Below are 23776 nucleotides of genomic sequence, written 5' to 3' on the forward strand. Positions count from 1 at the left end.
TCATCTGTCCAGCTTCTCAGCCAAGAGGAGGTTATACTATTCATTGGCAATTCATTTACACAATCACTTCTTAAAGGCATAGTGCTAATATGTCTTAATGTTTACCTGTAAGCACTGTTCCATCCTATTCATTCAGGCAGACAAGGGACCTAAGATTGTTTTAAAGGGTCAGTGGCCCCAGGGTACCAATATTGGGGTAGGGTATTGGTAGGAGTCCCAGGTTTGCCAGTAGTTTCTGTGCAAATAAATGTGGCTTCTTTCTGGATGGGTTGACCTGGTCTCAACTGTGAGGTGGATCACTGGAGGTTTTCAGCTTAATTAATACTGCTGTTCCTCCCCACCTCTTTCTCCCCTGCAGAGCTGGGAAGGCTTTTGGGTTGTTGTCTGGGTCTCAAGGCAGAGCCTGCTGGAGGCACTGGAAGTGGATCGGTTCCTGGTCATGCCCGGTGGAAGGAGGGGACCCAGTCGGCAGCAGCTAAGCCGTTCAGCTTTGCCTTCTCTCCAGACTTTGGTTGGCGGGAGCTGTGGCAACGGCACTGGTCTGAGAAACAGGTGAGGACAAAACAGTATGGCCAGCAAGACACTGAGGAGGTGAGGAGGTGCTTTCTAATGGTTAGAGCAGAAGCCTGGAAACCAGGAATCCTGGGTTCTGTTCCAAGCTCTGTGAAGCAGTCTTACCTAATGGCTGAAGCAGCAAATTGGTAGACCAGAACCTTGAGTTCTTTTTAGTGGCACTGGGAGGGAGTAGGTCTAGTGGTTAGAGCACAAGCTGGGACCCAGGATTCCTGCATTCTATTCTTGGCTCTCCGAAGGAGAGTGATCTGGTGGTTAGAAGGGAATTCCTAGATTGTCCCGCTGGCTGTGCCACTGACTGACCCATTTCCCTGTATGTCTTCTTTCTGTTTTACATTTTAATGTCTGTCCCAACGAGAGAAAATGTTCACAAGCATAGCATTCCCCTTGTGTCACTGGAAAGGACAGAGTGATAGAGACTAGGAAGGCACAATTCTCATCTGTTTCCCCAGCAGCAAGATTGGGGGCCATGAATCCTAGAACTGTGGAATCATGTGTCAGAGCATAGGCGTGATTCTCCCTCTGCTGCAAGGTGGGAGGAAAGCTAGAACAGAAGGGTGTATAAGGGGAGATGCGCTGCCACTAGGGTATGAGGTTGGGGAAGTAACTTCTCTTCTTTATGCCTTAGTCCTCCTCTGTGAAATGGTTATAATAATCCTGGAGAAGTTGAGAGGCATCTATGGAAGAGGCCAGGGAAGAGTGTTGACTGTGTTAAGATGAGCAGGGAGCATCTACTTTCCCTGTGCCAGATGTGTGAATGATGCAAACTCTGGTCAGCAGGGTTCTGCTTTCCTTAATCCCATGCCCCCCGCACCATTCAGTATCACCCTGAAACCTTAGGGAGGCAGCCTGAGCCAGCACAGGATGCTGACCCTACAATTAATGGCGTCTGTCTGTTTCAGGAATGGTAGTGCTATCAGCCTCTCAGCTCCTCCCATAACGGCCCTGATCACCCCAGAGCCTGTGCGTCACTGCCGGATCCCTGACCTGCCACTGGATGGGAGCCTTCTCTTTGAATTTCTCTTCTTCATCTACCTGCTAGTGGCGCTCTTTATTCAGTACATCAATATCTACAAGACTGTCTGGTGGTATCCCTACAATCACCCTGCCTCCTGCACCTCTCTGGTGAGTTCCCCATTGTGACGTTCCCCTGGTGTTATCTGAACCGGTGATCTGCTAGGTCACTCCAATCCTTGACTCTGGGAGCCAGTCTTACCATGCTCTGCTGTGAGAACCCCCACTCCCGGGCTGTTCACGCACAGCCTCAGGCATGTAAACTGCTCCCAGCTACTTGAGTGAGCACTTTTGGCCGACCGCTGCTTGGATTATGCAACCAAATGATGCTAGCCAATATCTCCAGTCCCAGACACAACCCTAGGAACCTCCATCTTGCAGTGTACAGTTATGTCAGCTGGACGCTACAAGCTTATATGAGTTCGTCAATTTAGCAAAGAAATTGATATATACCAGGCTTGTTATCCCAAGGGGAGTCTCTGACATGCTTCAAACCAAACACACTGCCTCAGGTAGAATAAACCAACAAATTTATTAATTACAAAAGATAGATTTTAAGTGATAAGTCAAAGCACAACAAGTCTGATTTGGTCAAAGGAAATAAAAGCAAAACACATTCTAAGCTGATCTTAACACTTACAGTGCCCTTTCAAATGTATATGCTTCTCACCACAGGCTGGCTGGTTGCCCTTCAGCCAGGCTTTCCCCTTTGATCAGCTCTTCAGTCGCTTGGTGGTGGTGTCTGTAGATGGAGGTGGAAGAGAGAGAGCATGGCAAACATCTCTCTCTTTTATCATGTTCTTTCTTGCCTCTTGGCTTCCCCCCCCGCCCCACCCTTCATAGTCAGGTGAGCATTACCTCATTGTAGTCCCAAACTGACCAAGGGGATGGGCGTGACTCACTTGAGAGTCCAACAGATTCTTTTGTTGCTGCCTAGGCAAGTGTCCTTTGTTCCTGTGAGGCTGGGCTGGGTTTGTCCCATACATGCCCTGATGCGGTGTGAACTGCCCCTCTGCTCCTAGAGAGTTTTGCCTGGGCTTGTTTTAAGCCATGAGGACACATTTTCAGCCTCATAACTATATACATGAAATTACAACCTATAACATTACTTCAACAACAGTGCTCAGTGCATCGTGAGCCTTCCGAAGACATCCAACATGACAAACTTTGCATTGGATACCACTCAATTCTATTATAAGGATGAACATGGGGGTGCAGGGCATAGGTGCCGACTTTAGCTGGCACTGGTGGGTGCTCGTGCCCCACTCAAGCTCCCCCCCGGCCCTGCCCCAACCTCCCCCCCCCCGGCCCTGCCCCAACCCCTGTCCCATTCCAACCCCTTCCCCAAATCCCCACCCCTGCCTCCTCCCCTGGGCGTGCCGCATTTCCCCTCCACCACCCTCCCTTCCAGGCTTGCACGCGGCAGGCCTGGGAGGGGGAGAAGCGGAGTGGCAGCACGCTCAGGGGAGGAGGCGGAGGTGAGCGCGGGGAGGGCTGTAGGAAGGAGAGGTGACCTTGGGGGCGGGGGGTGCAGAGGAAACGCTCCCTGCCCCAGCTCACCTCTGCTCCGCCTCCTCCCCCGAGCGTGCCACCGCTCAGCTTCTCCCCCCTCCCTCACAGGCTTGCCGTGCGCGAAACAGCTGATTCGCAGCAAGCCTCGGAGGGAGGGAAGGGGGAGAAGCGGAGTGGTGCCGGAGTCCTCAGGGGAGGAGGCGGAGGTGAGCTGGGCGGGGGGGAGCTGCTAGTAGATGCTGAGCACCCACCAATTTTTCCCCGTGGGTGCTCCAACCCTGGAGCACCCACGGAGTCAGCACCTATGGTGCAGGGTGTTCTCCTGAGGTACAGAGCATCACACCCATCCTCGGAGAGCCCGTGTCTCCTCATTACGTAGCTTCTCCTCGTGGCTCCTTCAATCCAGAGATCGATGAGCATTTGACATAAATTAGTGAAATAAGCCCCACAATCTGCCAATCCGGTAGGGTTATAGAGGTGAAGAGACTTAGTCCCTTAGTTGACCTGCAAGGTCCCTTAGCGGAAATTGTAGATGAAAATGTTGATCTGATATTTACCAGTTCTAGTCCGCACCTTGGTTTTGGAATGGAGCAAAGGGTCTGTTAGACTCCTGGCTCGTGGAGTGGCTACTCCTGTAGTCAAAACCAACTGAGACCAACAGAAACCAATTGAAGAAGATAGCTGGAATTTCCATGAGAGTCACAGAGCAAATCAGCAGCAGAGTTACACTGATATACAACAGCTGAGGATCTCCACTGACTTCAGCTCTCCTGAGTTTAATGTAGGCCTTAAGCACCAACATTGCCTTCCTGAGTCACACTGGGTTGGCCCAGCAAGGTGAGCATCCTGCCTTAGGGTGGTGGCTTATGCCTGATGCTTCCAAATTGGACAAACCTCCTCAGAATGCACTTAGCCAGTTAAGCAGTACTGCATATGGGGTGGGTGGTAATCCTTCTTCGAAGCATGAGGTTTTGATTTGATCTCTCAGTATTCATACCTATAAACATTATTGGCAATGAAATTATTTCGCTGTTCTTTTGAAATTCAGCTACAGTACAGGCCTGATCACTCTTATCTGTGAAGAAAGAATGTTCTGTCTTAGATCTTCTCTGTGAAATCTACCTTACTTATCTCATCTCTGCCCCTATCAGAAGCCAAATGTTCTCATTCACTCGAGGAACTTCCAGGTACTAGACACAAAGTTCAGTGGCACTCAGGCTTAGCCCGTTGGACAGCTGTACTGGCAGTTTCCAAGGACCCCAAAAGCTGTATCTAATTTGATACTACTGCAGCTGCTGCTAACTTTAATACAGAGCTGTGGCCTGTGGAGATGACAGTTCTCAAATCAAGCTGGAGTATTGCGTGCTGGAACTTGTGGTCTCCACAGCCCATATTGCTGCCTAAAGAACAAGACAGGCTGCCTTGTTCTGGGAACTGCATTTTGGAAACCCCTTTTCTGGTTGGTAATGTTACCTTTCCAAGAGAGTTTGTGCGCAGTGCTCCTCAAGATGCTACGGACTATAGATCTGTCTTTGGCTCAGGGTTTTCTTTCTAAGCTGTAGTTGTTAAGGGAGCCAGGACCTGTGTATGGTGCATGTCTTGCTTCCTCACTCCCCGGGGGGATCCGGTGTGACAAATTTGCTAGCTTCTCTTCCCCCCACAACTGGCAGACTTGATGCTTGCTCATCTGAGCTCCTGGTTCTCCCCACTCCAGCCAGCCGAGCAGCCCCACCCCCGCCAGGTAGGTTTCACTGGTGCCTTCTCCTGGTGAAAACCTTTTTCTTTTTCCTCCTTTAGAATTTTCACCTCATTGATTACCACCTGGCAGCGTTCATCACGGTGATGCTGGCACGGAGGCTGGTGTGGGCCCTCATCTCCGAGGTAACATTCTGCAGTTGCTTCCTCAACCACGTCTAGATACTTGTCCTAGAGAGGTCTTTAGTGAGCTGAGTGAATTCATGTGTGGGGAGGAACAGCCCAAATGTCCAACACCTCAGTATGGCTGTGAAGGGCTGAGCATGCTGCTTTGATGGTGCCCATGGAACTCCCCCTTTACCTCTGGGCTGTGCTCTGCTCCCTGGCTCCCACCTGCCCTGTAGCATTCAGGAGCATCCTGGCCTTTGTGTTCTCTCTTTGAGAACTGGAAGGAGGTGAAATGGTCTCACTTCCTCTGTGGGAGTCATCTGGCTGCTGGCATTTGGGAGGAGCAGCGAAGGGAATTGCAATAGTTGAGGCAGTGAAGGAAAGAATAGGTTGCTCAGCCAAGGCTAAATTTTGATGATATTCTAGAGGGGAAAATAAGAGATTTCCAGACAAGGGAAATGTCAGAGATTCAAGGGAGTTCAAAGTCATGGCTAAAATGGGTATAAAATAAAGGCTGAGAAGTTAGTGAAATAGGAAGCGTGCATAGCTGGTAGACCTGCTCTTCTTCAGCTCTGGTTGCTTTTCAGAAGCCTCCCAGGAGCACAACATTGATTTTACTGAGAATTGTGTCTGTGTATTTGAGGGCAGAAGTGGTCCAAGTTTGGGCTGGGAAAGATCACTTGGGCTGCCAACAGTTTTGCAAATGAAAAGACAAGTAAGTGTTGGAAGCTCTAGCCACTGGGATAGTTAAAGCTGGGACAGACAAAACATTGGAAAATGTACAGTAGGGAGCAATCCTGCCCTGTTCAGCAGGAGACTGGATTAAGTGGGACCTCAAAAGCTCTTCTCCGTCTCCGAGTTCTATCTTTTCCACTTAAGATATCGTCCTCAGTAATGCCTCCCCTAGACCATTCTTGGATTTCTATGATAATGGGGCCTTGAAACCCCTTGCTGAGGAATCTCTTATATGGCCTGCTCAATTGCTGACTCCTAAGAATTTTTTCTTAATGTAATCTGCTCTGACCTCTTCAGAGACCACAGATAATTCCTTTATTGTAATCTTGAATGCATCTTCTCTTTGAAAGACTGCAGTCTGTAAATATACTGGAGTAGGGGGAGAGAATGTTCAAGATGCAACATGTGTCTCGTCATCATGGAGCAATAAAGGGCTAACAAAATATTTGTTCCCTACTTTGCAGTTCAACTTTAAAAGGCCCTGTTCTAGGAGTAACCTAGCACAGGGGTCATCAACCTTCCACATGTGGCCCATCAGGATAACCAGCTGGCGGGCCGCGAGACATTTTGCTGACGTTGACCATCCGGAGGGATGGCCCCCTGCAGCTCCCAGTGGCTGCAGTTCGCTGTTCCCGGCCAATGGGAGCTGCGGGAAGCTGCGGGCTGCAGGGATGTGCTGGCCTGTCACTTGCAGTGGGTTCAGGCTGGGCTCTAAATAGTCACTATTATTTTGGATTGTCCCAACCAACGAATGGGCTCGAAGAGCTACCTCCCAACACCCCTCGCCATCTCTGTTCCTGGGGAAGAGGGCAGCAGTTACTCCACTTCCAGCTGGAATCCTGCTGACCCTCTTTCTCCCCATCAAGTGCCTGCCACATAGTCATACCATGGCACTAGGTAATTCTTTCTTCTGGGTTTTGAATTTGCAGGCCTCTCAGGTGGGCGCAACGTCAGTGATTCACTACATGGCACTGATTATGGCGCGCCTGGTGCTGCTCACGCTGTGCGGTTGGGTGCTCTGCTGGACTCTGGTCAATCTCTTCCGCAGCCATTCTGTGCTCAACCTCCTCTTCTTGGGCTATCCGTGAGTATTGCCCTTACCTTGGGGAAAGGACAGGGCCATGAGCCCCAGTGGAGGTGGGAAATGCGTGGCCTCAGCCATGCTGGGAATGTTGTACAGAGAAAAACTGCTGACGTGTGACCCATGTTGGAGGGGTGTGTGGTTAGAGGAGCTCCTGGCTTCTGAACTCCAGTTGGGTAGGAGTGTGTGGGGGAGAAGGTGTCTGAAGGAGAGGAGAGCCATTAGCTCTGGCGCCATGGAGAGAAGTGGTGGTTGTACTGTTAGTAGTAAGTGGGTTTATTGAACCTCAGATGTGGGCTCACGGATCTCCTAGCCAAGAATTTTAGAGAGACAACTCTGTGCCACGCAGAGGCTCCGTTTCTTATAGGGAGGAGACCATTGGGCTCTGAGTACCAGACAGCGCTGGCTTCCGTGGAGTTTCTCCCTGGAGTGCGCTTGTGTCTGTTCAATGATGGCACTTGGTCTCGCGTGTGGTCAGCAGCCATCTCACCCTCCTTTCCCACAGGTTCGGTGTCTACGTTCCCCTTTGCTGCTTCCACCAAGACAGCAGAGCGCAGCCCCTCCCAACGGACTGCAGCTACCTGGTGCAGGATCAGATGGTGGATGACGGGACCTCAGGCATAGGCAGCCTGGTTAAACCCAAAGACTTCCTCTCGCTCCTGCGGGAGTCCCTGAAAGAACAGTTCAATAACCCTACGGCCATCCCCTCACACAGTTGTCCCCTCTCCCCGGACCTCATCCGCAATGAGGTGGAGTGCCTGAAAGCGGACTTCAACCGCAGGATCAAGGAGGTTCTCTTCAACTCCCTCTTCAGTGCCTACTATGTGGCCTTCCTGCCGCTGTGCTTCGTGAAGGTAGCTGTTGTCCACCTCGGGCGCTCTCCCCGGCTCTCCCCCTCCTCGCTGCTGCCTCCTCAGTTTTGCACGAAATCGTTGACGTGCCAGATTACTGGTTAATCCCCCTTTTTTCTGTCTCCCCTTTTGGCAGCCTGGATGGTGGAGTGTGGCTGCATCTGGAATGCACTAGTACCGCTCCTGGTTGGCGGATAGGTATTGCCATACACGTGATGCACCCGGGGTCCCCTCCCCCCGTTTACTAACCCCCATTCTCTTCCCCAGACCGACAGATAACTGTGGTCGCGCCACAAGTGGGCCCTAGCTGCCATGTTCACCTCCCAAGTTTCGCCAAAGGTTGGGGCGCGTGTGTTCGGATCTGTTTTGGTTCGACCTGTTGTAGAACAGGGCCAGCAGGGAAGTCTGGACCTGAACCAAAGATCTGCAGTGTTGGTGCCAGGGCTGTGTTTTGGTTCTCTAAATTGTGCCGGGCTCAGTGCCTATGAACTAAGAAATCGGGGACTTTCACCGTCAGCCCAGTTTCTGTTGTCCATTGTTGTGCGACTGGAGCTTGTTAAGATTGTCTGATCATTAATCTGCTGCAATGAAGGGAAAGGGCTCCACAATCCATGGAGCAACCCTGGTCCATGTACACTCCATGGCTCAGCTACCCTTCTGGTATCAGCTGCTGGGGGAGGAGATGCACAAGTACATCACAGGCTGCATCATCCCCTGCCCATTCTCCTCTAGGCCCAGGAGAAGGAACTCTGAGGTGTCTCCTAGGTGGTAACCCTCCGAACTCACTGGCCTGGCAGTGCATGCCTGTGAAGTCTGGAGCTGGTCTGCTGGTTGTACACAGCACCCCCCTATGCTCTCTGCTGTGACATGCCAGTGGCGCTAACCTCCCGTCCGGTCTCTTGCAGAGCACCCAGTACTACGACATGCGCTGGTCCTGCGAGCACCTCATCATGGTGTGGATCAACGCCTTCGTTATGCTCACCACGCAGCTGCTGCCCCCCAAGTACTGCGACCTGCTGCACAGATCAGCCGCCCACCTGGGCAAGTGGCAGAAGCTAGAACACGGCTCGTACAGCAACGCCCCACAGCACATGTAAGTGCAGGCCGGGAGGGGTCAGTGCGCTCTCCCCATTAAACGAGGGCATTCTAAGATGCGGCTGCTGGGTTTACAGTGAGGAAGCGTCTCCATTCTTCCTAGGATTAGATGGAAAGGTCATGGGTGTTCTGCTCTGTCTGCACTGCCAGGGCCAGCACTGCCCACCCTCTGAGCGCTGTCAGCTTCCTCGTGGCAGTGCCCTGGCAGCAGTGGCTCTTGTTCCCCTGGAACTCTCTGTCACTCTTGCAACCACCCAGAGCAGTTAGTTCACACCGACCGGGTGGTGGGATGTTTGCCTAACAGCCCCACTGCCGCTAATGCAAGATGCTCTTGGTTTTTGTGGTGGGAGGGCTGACTTTTATTAAAAATAACGTGGCGGGGAGGGCTGACGGGATGACTGAAGCCTTGGGAGGAGGATGAGAGCCCAAGCCCTGCTGTAGGGAGGCCCAGCACCTGCTCGCTCAGGGCTCCAGGGTCCCCCTGCTGCCTGCGGCGGCTTGGAGCTGCATGGCTTGGAGCTGGTGAGGGGTCCCCTGAAGGCTGAGAGCTCCGGCCCTGCTGCCCCAGGGCTGAGGTGGAAAATGTCACGGAGGTCTTTGGAAGTCACAGAATCTGTGATATCTTATCCTTATTAATGGGGCTCTGCTTGGTCTTATTCCTGACTTCGTCTTAGACTCAGTGTGTGATCTTGTCACCACTCCACGTCTCTGTTTCCCTGAAAGGAATAATGATACTTACCTGCTTTTGGCAGGTGCACTGAAATTCTCTCACGAGACATGAGCTCTTGAGCTGATCAAGGGAACACCCCACCGTTCCCATCACCACCCGCTGCCTCCTGTAGGCTAATGGCACGTCTTTCTTTTTCTCCTCAGCTGGTCAGAAAGTACGATCTGGCCACAGGGCGTGCTGGTGCGGCACAGTCGATGCCTGTACAAGGCCGTAGGGCCTTATAATGTAGCAGTGCCTTCAGACGTCTCCCACGCCCGCTTTTATGCAAGTATCTCTTCTCCTGATATGTCCTCCTGGGAGGGGGAATGGGAGGGGGGGTTGAGCACTGCTGCAGCAGAGCAGGTGGAGATGAGACTGAATTGAAAGTCAGGAGGAAGGAATAAATTGGATTCTTTAATCCAGCAAAGCCAGGGCCTGGTCCCCCCTTTCTCTTAATTTCCTGCTCTTCATCTCAGGGCCCTCTAAAGTTTTCTAATGTGCATTGCAGACTGGCACTCGATACAGAGCTCCATTTCTGCCATGAACACATACTTCATCGATTTGTTGCACTCTTGGTGCTAAACCTCTTACTGAAACAACTGCAGGGTAGTGACTAGCGAAGAATAAGACTTAAGGTGGTTGGACTGCTTTTAGTTTGAGTCCCCAGAAGGCCTGGCTTTCTTTCCTAATTATAGGTCCCCTTTATTTTCTTTTCTCTCGGTTCAAGTAGTTTTGTTTTAAATATATGGCCCCCTGTAGTTTTGCAGACATTTAATTCTAGATGTGGCCCGGCGGCAGCTGCTGCTGCCCTGAAAGTTGAAAATGGCAAAAGAATTGAAATGCAGAGTTGCTCTGGTACTTTGAGGGCAGAGTGGGAGGGAGAGATGGAGCCTGTATTGTCCGTTGCAGTGTGCACCTAGGTTCGTATGCATGTGTTTGGGGCCTGTGTTTAATACACTGGTGAATCTCAGTTCAGCTCCTAGGAGTGATGTGGCTGTGTCCCAAATGGGCACTCTTGTTGGCAGTCACAGCAAAAAGGCCAACGATTGAATGAGCCACAGAGAGTGAACTCTCCTATCAGTCAGGGTGAGAAGGGGAAGGGATTTCAGCCCTGGGTAATTGCTTCTGCTGGTTCTGGAGAGAGGGGCTTTCCACTCACAGTGCTCAGCTAACCGGAAAGCAGTGTCAAGTCCAGAGCAGCAGCACGTGCCCCTGAGCCATTCTCCAGAATCGCTGTAGCATTGTTGCCCCGCACAGTAACACATTTCAAAGCAGGGAATCCAGATTGCCAGGGCATTTTTCTTGGTTGCCGGCTAGCAGCTGATCTGGACATTACAGAGTATTTACCCCAATGCCCGAGGCCCTACAACTGCTACAAAAATACTCTGTCGGCTTCTTTACCAGAGCAAACCACAAATATGCTGATTTTTCTTTTCCCCCCTGCAGTTCCTCTTTCACCGTCCATTACGGCTGCTCAACCTGCTTATCCTCATTGAAGGCAGCGTCGTCTGCTACCAGCTGTACTCCCTGCTGCGCTCGGAGAAGTGGAACCACACCCTCTCCATGGCCCTCATCCTCTTCTGCAATTACTATGTCTTATTTAAGCTCCTTCGGGACCGGATAGTATTGGGCAGGGCCTACTCTTACCCCCTCAACAGCTACGGACTCAAGGCACATTAACCTGCCAGATGCACCAAGGGGTGGGGGGGAAGGGGGAGGGAATCTCAGAAAACCTATTTTCGTACAGTTCTATTTTTTTCTTGCGCTGTTTATAAATATTTAAGATATTTTATATTTTGTATACTATTGTTTTGTGGGGTGGGAAGGGGGCAAGTGGCAATTAAATGTCGCTTTATAAACAAGGTGTTATTTTATATATATCTATCAAATCAGTGTGTATATACCGTATTATCTATATCCATACATACAGTTATGTGAAGCAACAGGCTTGTGCGTGTGGTCACTGTGTCTGCTTTGCTCACACAATCGCACCGCCACTGTCTCTTAAGCCCTGTCTTGGGGAGCAGGAGGAGTCTGTTACCAGGTAGAGGACTTGTCTCCTACTATGGAAGTGTGAACAAACCCAGTCATGGAGACTAATCAACAAAGGGAACTAAAACCAGGGGATTTCCAGAGGAATTCCTCTGACTGCTTAGTACCAAGAGCCTAGTGCACAGGCACATGCTGCTCTGGGACATGCATGCCCCTCTGGCGACATAAAGAGAAAAAGCATTTTGCTCAAAAAAGCATTTTGGTCTAGCAGGTTGGTGGCAGGGCTTAGCACAGAAGCTAGGACTAAATCCACAAAGGAACTTAAATTCAGCATTGCACTGCCTAACAGGTGCTCGGGTGCCTAGTAGAATCCACAACCCTGCATTAGGTGCCCAAAAATGGGATCCATAAGAGGCAGCAAGCTGAAACAGTAGCCATCGCAAAGGGACATGAGCACCTCTTTCCAGGTTGGAGGGAAGCACCTCCCTCTCATCATGATCCTTTAGTTAGGCATCTAGCTCATCACAAAAAACAGTGATAGTGGTGCCATATTAGCCCTGGAGTAAGAGCACTTAACTGGGATGGGGGAGACCCAGGTTCAGTATCTCCCTCTGCCTGATGGGGAGCAGGGATTTGAACCTGCATCTTGCACATCTGGGATTTTATGCTGTTGGTCTCTTGCCATACTCCCTGTTGATGCCATACCACTTTGTACAAATAATGGACTGGTCAGTAAGGCCAGAGAATGAGTGATGCTAGTGTTTAACAAGTAGGGTTGACACCACTGGATTTTTCTTTTTTTCTTTTTACAATGTCACTGGATAATAGTGATTGGGTTTTTTTAAGCACTTTTATCTATTTACATTTTCAGAGTTGTGCAAAATTATGGGGGGTGTCAGACAATTATTTAATAAGAGTTGCTGTTGATTCAGAAAGTTGAAGCTTTTAGGTGTTCACACAAATTGTCACCACCACCTGTCAAAATAGAGTAAATAGCCTTCAATCAATCTGCTAAATTCAAGAGATTTTTCTTACTTTGCCTATCTAAATTACAGTTCTCATCACTGGAAGTATTTTTTTAATCAGTGTGTGTGTGTTGGTGAAATTGAGATTTACCAATAAGTCTAATTTCCCAAGGCTAGCTAGAGCACTCCTCTGGGACATGGGAGGCCCAAGTTCCTGTTCCTGCCCACCTACTATATCAGGCCGTGCAGTCAAGCCGGGGGGGTAATACCTGGTTTGAGGAGCCTCCTGGGGCTCTGATGCCCAGATTGAGGAAGCTGTGCACAGATTTTTAGATGCCAGGGGAATTTGGGCACTGATAAGGTTAGGAGGTAGCTGAGTGAGGCTTTTGAGGATCTAAATTTTGGATTTTAAGTACTTAAAGTGGCAGTTAAGCATCTAAATCACTCTGTGAATCTAGCCCTCAGTCAGTGGCCACTTGCAAAGGCTCCTGTGCTTCATTTTCTTCTAGAGGCTGAAGTAGGGTGACCAGACAGCGAGTGTGAAAAATTGGGACAGCATTGAGGGGTGGGGAGGGGAATAGGAGCCCCTCCACATCAACGGGTTTGATTTTTCCTCTTCAGAGCAGAAGAGGAGTTCCCCTGGTTTAGAGAATGGGCCAAACTCAAACCAGGTCTTGAACTCCAATGGCACTGGAGTGGACTTGAAGCAGTTTAGGTCCCATCTGCCCCACAGGTGCTGCTGGCAGTTTATAATATGCTTTTAGAAGGTTCCCATCACTGGGGTCTTAGGACATTCTTTACATGAATTTGAATTAGAGCAAATATGTTTCCAACACCCCCCACCCCTTTTCACAGCAACCTCTTGAGGTTACATCTGCCACCACTGCAACTAGGGACCCTCAGTCAGCTACAAAAAGCAGAGTTAAAAGAACAAACTTGTTTATTTGAGTGAAAATAAATCATCCACAACCATCCCAATGCAGGACATTCTGGTAAAGTCTCCTCATGCCTTTAGGCAATACACATACACTTGCTGCCCCTCCACAGAAATGTACCAAACTAGAATTAAAGTTACAGTAGGGAAAGTACTCATCGATCAGTGATAAGGCAGTTGCTCTTCAGCAGAAGATACCAGAGCCTAGTTCTCATTGCTTAGCTAGGTAGTTACAGTAAAGAGGAACTGAAAAACAGTCAGAGACCCAACGCTGTTTCACTATCTCAAACTGCCCATGATGCTAGCAATTAGCAGTGGCTGCTGCTGTTTCCCAGCAGGAACTGAAGACAGATGAGACAATAGGGTCCAGTGTGGTGCTTTTCCATTTGAATACCATGAAACCCACAGTCTTAATCCTTTTGAAGATGAAAATGGATTGAGGGTTTTTGGTTTTTTTTTTAAACAAAACTTCCCTGGGCTAATTGCAGTGAAAGCTCCACCTTTCCTAGTCAGGGGAATGGGAGCATGGCTCTTATCCTACTCTGGCACAGCAGCAGCTTCTGCAAACAACTTTACATTTCAAACCTTCTGGAAGTGAGGGTGTAGCAGGAAGAATATATTGAACGAATCCAGGAGTTTCTCTCTATTAAGTGCATCTGTGGCCAGTGTTAGGGAAGAGGGTACATAAAGAGCCTGGTCTCTTTAGTCTCTCAGCTGGAAGCCCTACCACCTACTCAGATTTAGTGCTAGGCCTTTTCTTGCTCTGATAAAGTGACTGAGCTGAATGCACTAGTGCAGGAATGGGCAGGCACAAGCCTCAAGTGATCCCAGGGGGTAGAGGAGGTAGGCACCGATGAGAGATTAAAGGCAGGTGGTTTTCCTATAGGCTGTGGTCAATGGCCAGGACTGGCCTTAGGGCCTAGCTCCTTCATGGAAACAAGAACAATGACTGAATGTGGTAAACAGGGTTCACTTTGTGTGCTTTTTTGATGCATGACAGGGTGGACCAGTAAAAATCCTTCCTAGACAGGGACAGCTGCCATCTCCTTGTTCCAGAGTTTAGTTCCCCTTACAGTGCTTTGACTGCTCCTCTTTAGCGAGTGTCTTAGCAGGAGGCGCTGGCTGTTAGGTCACAAGGGCTGGGTAGTTCTATCCCTTCTCTTACCTACTGCTGTGCTGCAGTTAGACGTGCTTGTTGGGCTTCTGCAGTTCTGTGCACCCCAACCTCAGGCTCTAGGAAGGGCTTAGTTCCTAACATTGTCCAGTTTCCCAGGGAAAACCCACACTAACAATGAATGCCAAGTTATGCTGCCAGCAGAGACGGCAAAGCAGGAGAAATCTAAAAGCAGCTTTAAAAGACTTCACTTTCCTATGTTCCTGCAGAGTTGTGTTTAGTTTCTTTAGTTATCACATACACTGCAAGAGAGACTGGTCCTATGACGACACTTCATATGCACCACCTATTTGCTCCAGGAGCAGACAGATCCTATTAAATTATCCTGAGTGTAAAAACTCTCCTGCTGCAGCGGGGATACTGCCTCCCCCACCCAAAGATCGCCCCCTGCTCAAACAAAACAGAAAACACAACACGCAGGAAAGTGCAGTGTTTCATTCCCCCTTTCTATAGTGTAACTAGGGCAAAAGGATTTACTCAAGGACCATGGGCTGCACTGGGCCAGGGATGTTCTCCCACCTCCCATGGAAGGCTGTGGAAGCTGAGTACCCATCGCTGATTTTTACTAGTGCAGCCCATATGGAGGAGGTTATGCTGAGCGTGTCCCTGGCTGGTCCTATCCATGTAACACCTCAAACCTAACTACAAAAATAAATGGGTGTTTCTGCACCCATCCATTAGCCCCATGTCCATATATAGACTGGTATCCTCTTACAGCCCCTGCACCTGAGGGCAGCATTAACCCTGGCTGGGAATAAATATCATCCTAGAACAAACTACTATTCCACTACGTAAACAGCCCTGCTTCTGCCACCGCCCCACGTTGAGATCAACATAAAAAGCAGCCACTCCGTTCCCCAGTAACACTCAGTCGGATCAGACCAGAACAATCATAGCATCTCCTTTCTGAGGCTCCCATCATGCAAGGATGTCGTAATAAATGGCCGGCTTCCTGGTCATGTCACGGAACTGCTCCAGCTTCAGGCCAACCCGGAAAAGAACGGCCTCGTCCCACCACTTTGCCATGACCTGCGAGTGGAAGAGACAGTCACCGTCACCCGCAGGGCTTTAGAGCACTGCTTGGTAAGAAAGCTCGAGGGGTGGCTTCACCAGCAGGAATAGCACAGACACAATGAATAATCTTGTAACCCTCTCAGCAACGGGGTCAGGATCCTGCTGAAGCCACCCTCTGGAATCTAGCTAGCACCCAGCTGAATGACACCTGGGAATCACAGGTCCCAACACTGAAAGGTTACCACCACCAGGGACATGTGGGGAGAAAAATGGGAGCTTTCTAGAGGGACAGGCTGAAACAGACAGAGGATGCCCTCTCCTGGGAGATGACTGGCTTCCTAATAAACTGGGTGGTCCCTGGAGGAAAGTAGGCTTGTGGCTGCTGGGAGCAGGGCTGGCCCTAGGTGTTGCAGTTGTCTGCTGGAGGTAACAATTACAGGGCCCCATCCAGCTCTTTCCCAAAGACTGTCCCTTCCTGTAGCCCCTGTTTCTGTGCACCATGATGCCTTCCTAGTTGTCCCCGTGCTTCTGACCTCCCTTGGGATGCAGGAATTCCCACACCCCCTTGTGTGTGAGGCTCTGAAGCCCGAGGACCTTTTACATGAATGGCTCAGGAGGTGGATTTGCTGAGTAGGGGAAGGCAGGTCAGGAACTCGGCCTGTGCCCGAGTCAGATGGGACTGTGACTGGGGAACTAGGGATGATGCTCCGGCTGGCGGGTCAGGTGTGTGCTTCTGGTGCGAGGCCTCTGAAAGAGCGAGACCCTATGGATGGGAAATAGGGTCAGGTAGGAACTCCTTGTAGCTAGTCTTGCCTGGGCGCTGCCAACCCCATACCAGGAACCACCCCTCTCTCTGGCCTGTCCTCCATGTGCCTGCCCATCCTCAGAACAGAAGCAGAATGGAAGCACCTTCACAATGCAGCTGGGGCCACTGGCATGGGGTTCAGAGAGGCTGGACAGGAATAGGTGTAGATGGGCAAGGAGCCAAAGAACAGTGGGGGATGGAAGCAATTTAGCGGGAGGAAGCACTAAGTACTGCAACATGAAGAACCACCACAAGGCACAAGCCTCCTGTTAACATGGGGCAGGGATTAGACTGCAGTCCTGGCTGAGAACCCCAGCTGGTGCTGCCACCTTACCAGGCTAAAAGGCGCCAAATACCAGCTAGTCTACACCATCTGCAGCCCACGGCACATCCTCCCACCGCTGCCTCGGAATGGCTCCCCACTTGATTCCAAATCCTAGCTTCCTCCTCCTCCTCTCGCAAGCAATGTGATGGGTTCTCTCGGTTTTCTTTTCGGGTGGGGAGGGCCAGCAGGGGACCTGTAGTCACAGACAACCAACCAGCCAAAGCAGCAGGCTGCAGTTGACTGCGATGAGGCTAGAGTCTCCAGCAGTTTCTTGTTTTGAGCAGCATGAGTTGCAAAGATGCTAGATGGTCTGAAGACACCCATGCTAATGCCAAGGGACACTGTTCCCACTGGTTTCAGGAGCCCTCCAGCACATGTCAGCCAGCTCTTTGGGGCAGGGACCATCTGTTTGGTGTTTGTACAGCATCCAGCACAGTGGAGTCCTGGTTCCTGACAGGGGCTCCTAGGTGCTACCCCAGTACGAATAATAGCACAGTGTAATTCCAGTTATCCAAATTCCCTTGATCCCAAAATTCCTGCTTACCTGAACGTGCAGGGTGACCCCAGCTAGCCCTATGTTACTTAACAGCATTTCTGTTTCTCCCAACACCTGGTTATCTGCAAGTTTGGGATGTCCCCCAGGCCATTCAGAGGAACAGGCGTGTACTGTAAATAATATGCAGAGCTGCCCCCTGCTCTGCTGAGGCAAATCCCTATTGTGCAGATTGGAATGGGGAAGCAGACCCTGTACAGCTTCATGCCTAGACTAAAAGTTTATGTTCGCTCACAACCATCTCTGCTCCCTCCTGTCACGGTCTTTTCCTCCTCGCTCCACCCAAGACAACAGAAATAGAATCCACAGCAGGACTCCTGGGAGCATGGCCACAAATCCATCTAGCAAAGGTACTTATGTGGCCCCCACCACTGTAGTACCTGAGCACCTCACATTCTGTAATGTATTTATCCTCCCGACACCCCTGGGAGCTAGGGCAGTGCTATTAACGCCATCGTCACAGATGGGGACCCGAGGCATTGAGAGGCTAAGGGACCTGGCCAAGGTCACATGGGAAGTCTGTGGCACAGCAGGGAATTAAACTTTGGTCTCCCAAGTCCTAGGCTAGAGCCCTAATTAGTGGGCCATCCTTCCTTGTCAGATTTTAGAAGCGTACCCCTATATATCCCCCAGACACCCGTCGCTCATTTCAGTGGGGAAGGTGCTAGAACAGTCGTCCCCAAACTGTGGGGTGACAGGAACGTTCGGGGGGCCATGTGGTAGGGCCCAGGCCAACCTCCATGGTAGTGGTGAAGGAGCACCCCCCCCCAACCCAGCTCTGGCCCCAGCCCTGCTCCGCCCAGTTCCGCTCCCAGCCCAGCTCTGCCCCCAGGCCAGCTCCTCCCCCATCCCCGCCTTCAGCCCAAGCTCCTCTGCTGAGTGGACTGCACAGTAAAGGAGTGAGAGCGTGGACACATCCATTACTGGTAAGGGGGGAGCATGACAGGAAAAGTTGGGGCACCTCACTGCGCTAGAGACAAATAAAGGGCGCAGCGAAGGTGGAAACAAGAGAGCAAAGGGAGAGGAAGCAACAGGAATGGGAGAGGGACAGACCCCAGGAGAACAATCGAGGAGGACATGGGGAAGTGAAGGGGGATCCAGTGTTTTCCGCTGGCCCCTAGGCTCACACTCTCCTGATGACCCAGAATACATAGTTCTGTATTAGGTCTATTGACAAGAGCAGAAGCTTAGACTTTTAGGCACCAAATTCCACCCACTTTATAAGCTGGCTATAGGGACCCAGCACTAGACACCTGTCTACCTGCAGAGTAGTGTGGTCTGGGCAGTTCTCATACTAGCATTAGCAAGGGGATAAGTGTTTACCTGAAAGCTGATGGGAAGCCCAGTGGCAGTGTACCCGACTGGCACCACCAGACCCGGGATGCCTGTAAAGTTTCCAAGCTGCATGTATCTGCAAGAGAGTGAGGAAAAGTCACCTGCACGCTCACTGTTGGACTGCAGTGAAGTCATTTCTATGTGAAGAGGCAGAAACTGGAGCAGCTGCGATCTCTCTTGCTCGACAGCCAGTGCTCCTGTAGCCACTGCAGGTGGCAAAGGCAGGGACGGAGCAGCTGTGAGCTTCCCCAGCATTCTCCATACAGCCTGACCACAAACACATTTTACTGCCCAGCGCAAACAGCAGAGTTCTCACCTCATGGTCCGAAGTGTCGTTAGAACGTCATTGTTCCCAGTCAAGAGGTCAGCGTCGTGGATTCTTGGGGCAGTGCAAGCGGTGGCTGCATGAGAGAAACAGGCAACCAACAATCACCATCTCCTGCAGGCACAGTTCAGCCCCCTTGTGCCTCCCTTAAGGCACACGTTTGCTCTACCTCATCCCTGGAGTCAAGCCAAGTTCTTTTTGGTTTGTGCATCATCAGGAACAACTTTCCAACTAGAAAAGGAGTTTCTTGATGATGCACAACAGAGAATAGGTTTCAGAGTAGCAGCCGTGTTAGTCTGTATTCGCAAAAAGGAGGACTTGTGGCACTTTAGAGACTAACCAATTTGAGCATAAGCTTTCGTGAGCTACAGCTCCCTTCATCGATTCCTACTCCCTCCCTTGTAACCCTGCAGAGCCAGCACAGCTCAGTTAACAGGAGTGTTACAATTCTTATTTTAGTCAGCAAAATGAGAAGTTCTGACTGTGAAACATACAGGGAGCAGGTCTGCAAAGCAATTTTAAAGTCACATTTCCTTAGAGCTGGGGCAGAGCAAAGTAAGAATGTTTGACTCACGGTAGGTATAAAAGGTATACTTTTGCAAGTTCACATGGATTAAACATTAACCCTGGAAGCCAAGTGCATCAAACATATGTGCACATTTATGCCAAGAGTCTCACTCCAGGCCACAGTAAATCCCATGCCCAGCCCACAGAGCAGATACCCGGGGTGAGGATACAGTTCACGTTGGCGAAGATCTCTCGCAGAAAGCTCATGCTCCGAGTCCTCTGCCGATTTGCCTGCAAAGAGAAGGAGCTGGTATCAGTGCAAAGGTGGGATGTACCAAGGCGGCACCAATTTACAGAATGTACAGAGTCCTCTAGCAGTGCCTATCTCTGTCACCGGGGGTCACAGCCTCCTTTCCTGATAAAGAGCCAGCACCACCACAGACTCACTGATCGGACCCTATGCAAGAGGATGAGACCAAATGACTCCTCCCCATCTGGGCCCCTCTAAGCTTACGTCGGTTCTCATGCAGAGGACAGCACTGCTGGGTAACGTCTCTCCATGGCTCTCTACCTGGGTGCAGAGAGCTCCCAAGTGGGCTGTCTCCTCTACACCACCTCACCAGGCTGGGAGAAGCCTTCTTCTTTGCCTGCCTTCTCCCCCTCTTCCACAGCATGCTCCTCACCTTAATATAATCCAGAGCTGTGAACTGGGAAGCCAGAGCAAGGTTGAGCCGAGTCTCCAGATTCTGAAACACAAAGGAACTGTGGGTGAAGGCTGTGCACTCCAGCTGGTTTCCACTCCCATGCAGGGCAAAGGCTGAGAAAGCCCCAGATCCCACACACCATGAGCCCATCCATTCATGTGTAGTAGTGACTGATGCGGCTTGATACAAGTAAGGCTGATGCTAACATCTGCCGCTTACCATTTGCTGGAAGTGGGCGTTGAAGTCAGGCTGCAGGTAATCCCTCATCTCGCTGAGAATGCAGATCACATGTGCCACCCGCACCTCCTCCATCTCCGACAGGGGCACATCCACCACGGAGGCACCTAAAGCCTGCAGGTGCTCTACAGCTGAGCACGAAGCAGGAGGAGCAAAAGGAATGCACTATTCCTCGTGTTCAGAAGGCTACAGTGAGATGGCCGAGATTTAATCTCACATGACAAGAGGCTCTTTGCTCATATGATCACACAGTGCATGGGCAATAACACACCTGGCTGCATCTAGTTACAGGAAAAAACTGCAGGCCTTTTGTCCACTAGATCACAGCTACCCACGTGACAGAGCGGGCCCAGGGGTGAGGACTCAAGGGTCTGCTCTCAACTCTGCCACTGGCTTACTACATCGTGGGTAAGTTGCTTGCAGCTCAGTTACACAGTCTGTAAAAAGGACATCATAACGCTTCCCTGACTTTGCAAAGTGCTTCCAGATCTGCTGGGATGAATAATGCTAGACTAGTGTGAGGTTGCTATCAATGTTACTAGTCGGAGGCTCTCATCCAAAGAGCATTCAGAAAGGACAACGTGAAATTGAAGTCAAAGACTAAATCAACACGATGCTGCAAATTGAGTGGGCACTAAGTGGTTGCATGTATGTTGGTTACAGACACGGAAAGAGGAGTTGGGACTCATGAACCCTGTCCCTGACTGCTGCAGCCTCGCTACAGGAGCGTGACAATTCACTCAAGCTATCTGAGCCTCAATTTTGCCATCTGTAAAATGAGGATAAGGCAGTTTACCCGCCTCACTGGCATGCACACATTTCAAATATGAATTGGTGTTTGTACAATGCTATACAAGAGCTGAATATTATTAAAACATCTGACCTGCTTTCCAACCTGTAGTAATGTAGGTGGAGTTTGAGTCCCTCATGCATTCAGACCACCTCACAGTGTGCATTTTAATTAATATACTGACAATTTGCCCCAATGTATGACAGCAAAAGACATCTCGAGGCTACACACAAGGGAGCAGGCTTAAATCTGCTGTGGGAAACAGCTCTGAATTTCCTCGTTTCTGGGTAGCTAAAACTCAATCTTGATGCTGCATTTAATTAAGCAAAAATTCTTTGGTATTTTGAAGGAGTCTGTCATCTTGGCATCCAAGTATTGAATGCCGGTTATGAGGCAGAGGGGGGTCCTGAGGACTGCAAGGGACAATCTGAATTCAAAATTTACAGGGAGACACTGCAATAGTATTTATATATACAGTCACAATAGGAGTTGGAAATAGACAGGATAAATGCACTCAGGACAACAACAAAAACTCCGGAGGAGTTGGTCAGCAGCTAAACTCTGATGTGTGGATGACATATATTACACAGGCCATGGTGAGGTGTCTCCTCCACTACTGACAAGGTCCATCCTTGCTTAGTTTACAAGATTTGAGAAGTCCCCCTCCCCGCCCCCCAAGATACTATCCCTGCAGCACAGCTGATTTGGCTGTAGTCTAGGAAGTCCCAAATAGTGGGCTGACAGGAGCAGGACTCACAACCACATCTCCCACGCAACAAAGCACTAACACTAGGCTAGCAGACCATGCAAACCTAGAAGGGCTTTCAGAAGACAAGTCTATACGATTATATTGTAAATATGGTGGCGCATATGCTGGGTTATCCAACAGCAAAGGAACAAGCAGCCTAGAAGGCCAGCTTCAATGGTGGGGGAGTGGGCAAGGCTTCCATTTGAACTAAAATAAGCCCAAACCTACTTAGCTTTAAAACTCCAGCAAGATCAAGGTTATTCAGGGCACCATGGCCACTACAGCCAGCCAGCGGGAGCTAGGTTAGCCAAGGTTACAATTGCAAAACTCAAACGTGAGCTACACGAACAGAAGTACCCCTCAAGTGAGAGACAAGAGAACACGATACAGTTTGAGTGATGGTCAGCTGCCCCCAACAGACAACACATTTATCCTCCAAACTAACAAGGCTGCAGGCTGCCACAGGTTGGAGCCTCCGGGGCCTTTCTATCCTTTACTGCAGCTTTTTATGGGGACATGGGGGAGCAGCGATCAGAAATGGAGAAACATTTGCTCTACCTTTTTGGCAGACTTTCAAAATTTCTGCATCACAAGCCTGAAAGACAAGACAGAAAAAAAATCAACCAACCAACCAACCAAAGGCCTTTATCAATTGTCATCCCCTCCTCCCCCTGGCTGAACCCAACACCAGCCTCCCCACCATCCTGAGCACTAAATTAAGGCCACATGCTCCTCTCCTCCTTGAAACACAGTCTTGGGCATAAATCCAACACATCCCACGCCACGGCTATTTTGAGGGCCCCAGCTCCAAGACCACACAGCCCTGCATTTGCTGCTCTGGAGGAGTGGGAGGAAAATAGAGCCATGGCACAGCTAATGCAGCACATGAACCCTTCCTTGCAGCATCAAGCCCAGTATACAGCCCCCCTCCGTCTGGCTTGGGTGGAAGGAACGTGACCTCAGCAGTCTTCTGGAGACAGGCAGTGGGCGCAGGGTAAAGCTGGCTGGAAAACGGAATTTCCATCCTGTGAGAAATCCCCATATTTCAAGGCTTGTTTTTGTCCCGAATTGGGGTGAAAAGCTGAAATACTGAAGTTTTTCACCGAATGAAGCGTTCTCACAAATGTCAATTCAGAAGCATAATGCAAACGGAAATGCTTCCTTTCCTAATGTTGATATTTCCATTTCTGCCATGGTATTTTAAGCTAAAAACTGTTTAAAAAAAAAAAATGTTGCCATTCAAAATGCTGCTTCAGTGAAGTACAAAGTTTCATCCTAATCAGTGTTTTCTTCTGGAAAATTTCAATTTCAGTGGAACCGTGTTTTCCCTCAAAAAAGATTTTCGTTGTGAAGTTTCTGACCAGGTTGTAGTGCTAAGGGCAGCAAGGAGAAAGACCTCGGCAATCAATCCTTAGCTGGCAGGCTAGGGGAGGGGATGGCTGAATTGAAGGAGCTCCAACAGCTGACACAGTGCACCATAAAGAAAAGAAACAACAGGCACCTTAAAAAAAGTCCAGTTCACTCCCAGTTTTAAGCCCTTGAGGTCAGGGGTGAGGATTTCAGACAGGGATGGTTTTGGCTGCTGTAGTCCTGCAAGGGACAAACAAGAAGATCCCGTCAGGCAGGGACCTACCCACAGCAAGATATCTAACAGGTCATTAGCATGGGGGAGGCAGGCAGGGAGAAGGGGGATAATGGAGAGACATAGGCTCACTCACCATATGGGTACAGTGGATCTGGCTCAGCTAGGATGCTGAACGCAATGGCTGCATCGGTCACTGACGTACAAATGGGGCCTGTCCAGAATAAATGAAATGGTTACAAACATGACAAGAGGTGAGCAGGACACACCCACTCCCAGTGACACGCACTCTCATGCGGGGGCTTGCAACTGCTGTGGGTCTTCCCTGTGCTTGCACACGTGTGAAGTCACAG

The 23776-nt window shown here is 50.1% G+C and overlaps 2 protein-coding genes across 6 annotated transcripts in view; one reads left to right on the forward strand and one right to left on the reverse strand.

Moving 5' to 3' along the window:
* TMEM39A (transmembrane protein 39A) overlaps positions 1–11412 on the forward strand; it is a 33816-nt gene extending 22404 nt beyond the window's left edge. For all 3 annotated transcript variants that reach the window (XM_073309056.1, XM_073309066.1, XM_073309046.1), the window contains 8 exons: positions 359–552; positions 1476–1698; positions 4897–4980; positions 6627–6781; positions 7284–7632; positions 8535–8722; positions 9598–9718; positions 10880–11412. In XM_073309056.1, coding sequence (XP_073165157.1) covers positions 440–552; positions 1476–1698; positions 4897–4980; positions 6627–6781; positions 7284–7632; positions 8535–8722; positions 9598–9718; positions 10880–11113 — 1467 coding nt within the window. In that variant the 5' untranslated portion in view covers positions 359–439 and the 3' untranslated portion in view covers positions 11114–11412. The remainder of the gene's footprint in view (positions 1–358; positions 553–1475; positions 1699–4896; positions 4981–6626; positions 6782–7283; positions 7633–8534; positions 8723–9597; positions 9719–10879) is intronic.
* A 1900-nt stretch (positions 11413–13312) lies between these two features.
* The window catches only part of LOC140896939 (uncharacterized), a 30001-nt gene continuing 19537 nt past the window's right edge, over positions 13313–23776 (reverse strand). For all 3 annotated transcript variants that reach the window (XM_073309131.1, XM_073309124.1, XM_073309141.1), the window contains 9 exons: positions 23560–23637; positions 23343–23431; positions 22400–22436; positions 20286–20434; positions 20046–20108; positions 19578–19653; positions 18847–18931; positions 18519–18606; positions 13313–15527 (listed from right to left, as the gene is read on the reverse strand). In XM_073309131.1, coding sequence (XP_073165232.1) covers positions 15417–15527; positions 18519–18606; positions 18847–18931; positions 19578–19653; positions 20046–20108; positions 20286–20434; positions 22400–22436; positions 23343–23431; positions 23560–23637 — 776 coding nt within the window. In that variant the 3' untranslated portion in view covers positions 13313–15416. The remainder of the gene's footprint in view (positions 15528–18518; positions 18607–18846; positions 18932–19577; positions 19654–20045; positions 20109–20285; positions 20435–22399; positions 22437–23342; positions 23432–23559; positions 23638–23776) is intronic.

This window comes from Lepidochelys kempii, chromosome 1 (assembly GCF_965140265.1).
Source record: "Lepidochelys kempii isolate rLepKem1 chromosome 1, rLepKem1.hap2, whole genome shotgun sequence".
NCBI classification, from domain to species: domain Eukaryota; kingdom Metazoa; phylum Chordata; order Testudines; family Cheloniidae; genus Lepidochelys; species Lepidochelys kempii.